Source organism: Chanodichthys erythropterus, chromosome 4 (genome assembly GCF_024489055.1).
Source record: "Chanodichthys erythropterus isolate Z2021 chromosome 4, ASM2448905v1, whole genome shotgun sequence".
NCBI classification, from domain to species: Eukaryota; Metazoa; Chordata; class Actinopteri; order Cypriniformes; family Xenocyprididae; genus Chanodichthys; species Chanodichthys erythropterus.
In genome coordinates, this window is record NC_090224.1 from 23,331,966 (window position 1) to 23,335,680 (window position 3,715).

Sequence of the window (3,715 nt, forward strand, 5' to 3'; positions counted from 1 at the left end):
GTGGTGTTTTTAATATGCTTTAAGGCAAACCATGTGCAAATTCATTGCTGAGTATTTTCTCTTTAAAACTGCAGTGATCTAAAGACTGGTGTTTGTGATATCACAGAGTACCAGTCACATCAGTGTGTGGGCGGGGCTTCAGCATATCATTAACTATGACCACTCTGAAGCAGGAGAGTCTCAAGAGAAGATTATCCTGGTATATTTTTCTGCTGATATGAAAAATCAGGTAGATTTGGCAATATAGCAAAATCCCCAGAGTTAAATCAGCTCTGCTCAGAGTACATTTGGTCCCTCTCTAAAATAACACTAAAGCAGAGTTAAAGTTAATGAGATAATTAAGCAATTAATTAAGTGATGTTTGTGCATTAGTGATGAACACCTGCTGTTAACAAGCAGAATAAGCATAAAAGATAAACACAAGAACTACAACTGACTTCGGTCACAGCCTTATTAATTGCTTAATTATCACTATTTAGAGAGGGAATATATGTGCTCTGAGCTGAGATGATTTAAATCTAGGGATTTTACTGCAACGTTGTAAAGAGCGATATCATTGTGCAGCGTTTACCTCAGTAAGTTGCGAGTGGAGGCGGGGCTAATTTGCATATTCATTTGTTGCTGAGAAGAACTGACTTCCATTGAAAACTGCATCTTAGTCACAAACATGAGGAAACAAAAGAACACTAAAATTGATTTCTGTCACTATTCTTTATTGATCATGTGAGTCCATCAGTAAGGAAAACACAACCTGTTTTTGAGCCATGTCTAACATCTTCTTCCTTTAAAAAAGCCCAAGAATCTTCCATCAAAGCCAGACAACAGCTTTGTGTGTCGCTGTAATGACTGAAGAGAAGAACACATCACAACATCTCATCGTTTACTCTCCTTCATCACACAAACACTAAAGCTTCTCTCACACACACACACACACACACACACACACACACACACACACACACACACACACACACACACACACACAAACAAAACTTCTGACTGATTTGATTAAATGAAATCCAAATGGACAGTTCTTGTGTTTTATAGAATATTTCAGTGTTTATTCTGAATGATTTATCATTACTGTGTTAAATTCATGTCTTCCTCTTGCAGCATCTCTTCTCTTCTCTGATGATGAGGGCGGGGCAACCTGTCACTCACATGAGATCCACCAATAGCAAACCACAACCATCCAATCAATTCCCCACAGACAGAATCAAGCCCCGCCCTACATTTGTTCTTGTTTGAGAAGCGTTTCACTCGATATACAGAAGAAAAGGCTAAACTTCCCTTTAATGCTGATTTTAAATATGAAGCACATGAGAGACAAAAGAGCAAGTAAATAAGACAATTTTCATTTTTGGGTGAATTATTCCTTTAATCAAACCTTTGAAATATCACTGTGATAATTTAACTGTTTTGACAACTGTAAACAATGACGAAACAAAGACTCTCAACATTTATAGAGTCCACGAGAATACATCTTCATCATCTTCATCATCATCACAACACATATCAAACATGTCATTTATAAACAACAGATTATCATTCGACAGAAACATCAGAATCAAAATCACAACAAAAGAAGGTACTGTACACTCTAAAAAATGCTGGGTTAAAAACAGCCCAAGTGGGGTTAAATATGGACAAACCCAGTGATTGGGTTGTTTTAACCCAGTGGTTGGGTTAAATGTTTTATTTAACTCAACTATTGTTTAAAAATGACTATATGGCTGGCTTAAAATGAGCCCAAAATATGTTGGAAATTAAAAATCAGACACATAATTACTAGAGGCAACAATAATATCAAAAGGTGAACATTCATTAAAAAGCAACTTAATACGTTTATTATTTAATTATTATTAAATGTTTACATTTTGGGTTCATTTTAAGTGATCAATAAAGTAATTTTTAAACATTAGTTGAGTTAAATAAATCTACCCAGCAGGTTGGGTTTGAGATTCAACCCAACAGCTGGGTCAAAACAACCAAATCACTGGGTTTGTCCATTTTTAACCCAACTTGGGTTGTTTTTAACCCAGCATTTTTTAGAGTGTAGCGATTTCATTAATTAGTATTAATTAACATGATCTAACACTGAACAAAGCATTTATCTTAATCTGAGCATTTACTAATACATTAAGATCAAAAGTTATCTTTTAACATGAACATTTTTATTATCTAACATTAACAAAGATGAACAAATACTGTAAAAATATAGTGCTCTTTATTAGTTCATTTTTTGCTGAATAATGTTGTCAGATGAAATACCTTAATTGAACTAGTATCACCTCTGGACATCACAATATTATTAAATGTTGAAATTATCATAAGATTCATGAATGTTTTAGAAGTATTGTTCATTGTTAGTTCATATTAACTAATGGAACTTTATTGGAAAGTGTTACCATATACTTTATACACACACACACACACACACATACACACACACACACACACACACACACACAGACACACACACACACACACTCACACACAGACACACACACACACACAGAGCTTTATTTCTTGTTATTGTTCCATATAAAACTATGCTCAAATTCTTTACATTTATACTAAACCTCTTATCTACCCATGAAGCGCTTCAGGTTGAAAAGGTTGTTGCCGATGCCGTACACATACGGGCTGATGGCCGTGTAGAAGGTGGTGATGAAGAACTCCACCTCGGACCAGGCCGGGAAGCTGTACGGATCACACGCCAGATGCAGGATCAGATAGATGCTCCAGTTGACCTGGAAGAGCGTCATGGCCATCAGGATGGCCAGCGTACTTCGCTGGAAGCCTGACTTCTTGGGCCGCTGTTGGGCTGTCGACGTCGTTGTCGCGACACTCGGACCCTGCCGGACCCTCAGCGCCTTCTGCTGGACGATTAAAATCCTGACGATCATGCTGCTCGTTAGTGTGACTATAAGCAGAGGCAGCAGGTTGCACACCAGGAGGAAGGAGAACTTGTAGACGCGGTTGCGAGTCGGGCACCTGGTTAACGAGCACTGGAAGAAATCGACCGGACAGGCCGGAGAGGAAGAGTTCAGGTGACTCCAATCCACGTTTACCAGAAGCATGGGCAAACAGAAGAGTAAAGCCACCGCGGCGCAAATCCCAGCGAGGACGCCGGCCGAGCGCAGGCTGTCCATGAAGACGGGCAGGTTGGCCCGCGTGTGCACGTCTCGCAGCTTCTGATAGCGGTAAACGCTGATGAGGACCGTGAAGAGGATGCTGGCGATCTCGCCAAAGATGGTGAGGAATTTGAGGCCCCGGCAAGTCCAGGCGCTCATCCTGTACGAGGAGCGGAAAAGCAAGATGTCGTAAAGGTCCACGATCACGATCTCCTCCAGGTTTGCTGCAGCTAGACAGAGAAGAAAGATCTCGAAGGACTTCAGGCGCGTCGTTTGAAGGATGGAGATGATCAAGATTGTGTTTCCTATGACGCCAACGATGGAAATGACGATCCTCAAAGCCAGAAGATCCACGTACATCCCCTCCATCTTCAGCTCAGGTGGCGGTCGATGCGTTCGGAGGCTTTTATTCCACTTTCTGCTCCAGCGGTTCTCAGTATCTGTGATGTCACTGCATCCGATTTAATTGGAGCTTAAGGAAAAGCTGAAGAACTCAGAGATCTGGGAATGCTGTAATTGATGCCTTAGAGCTTTGGTGTCCTTCATCTTAATTTCTCCATGGAGCTTCCCATCTTCAT

The 3,715-nt window shown here is 40.3% G+C and overlaps 1 protein-coding gene across 1 annotated transcript; it reads right to left on the bottom strand.

The window, feature by feature from the left end:
* Positions 1-2,585: 2,585 nt before the first annotated feature.
* ora6 (olfactory receptor class A related 6) lies at positions 2,586-3,506 on the bottom strand. Its single transcript, XM_067382891.1, has one exon. It carries the CDS (start codon positions 3,504-3,506, stop codon positions 2,586-2,588), a length of 921 nt encoding a protein of 306 aa, XP_067238992.1.
* Between the last annotated feature and the right edge of the window lie 209 nt (positions 3,507-3,715).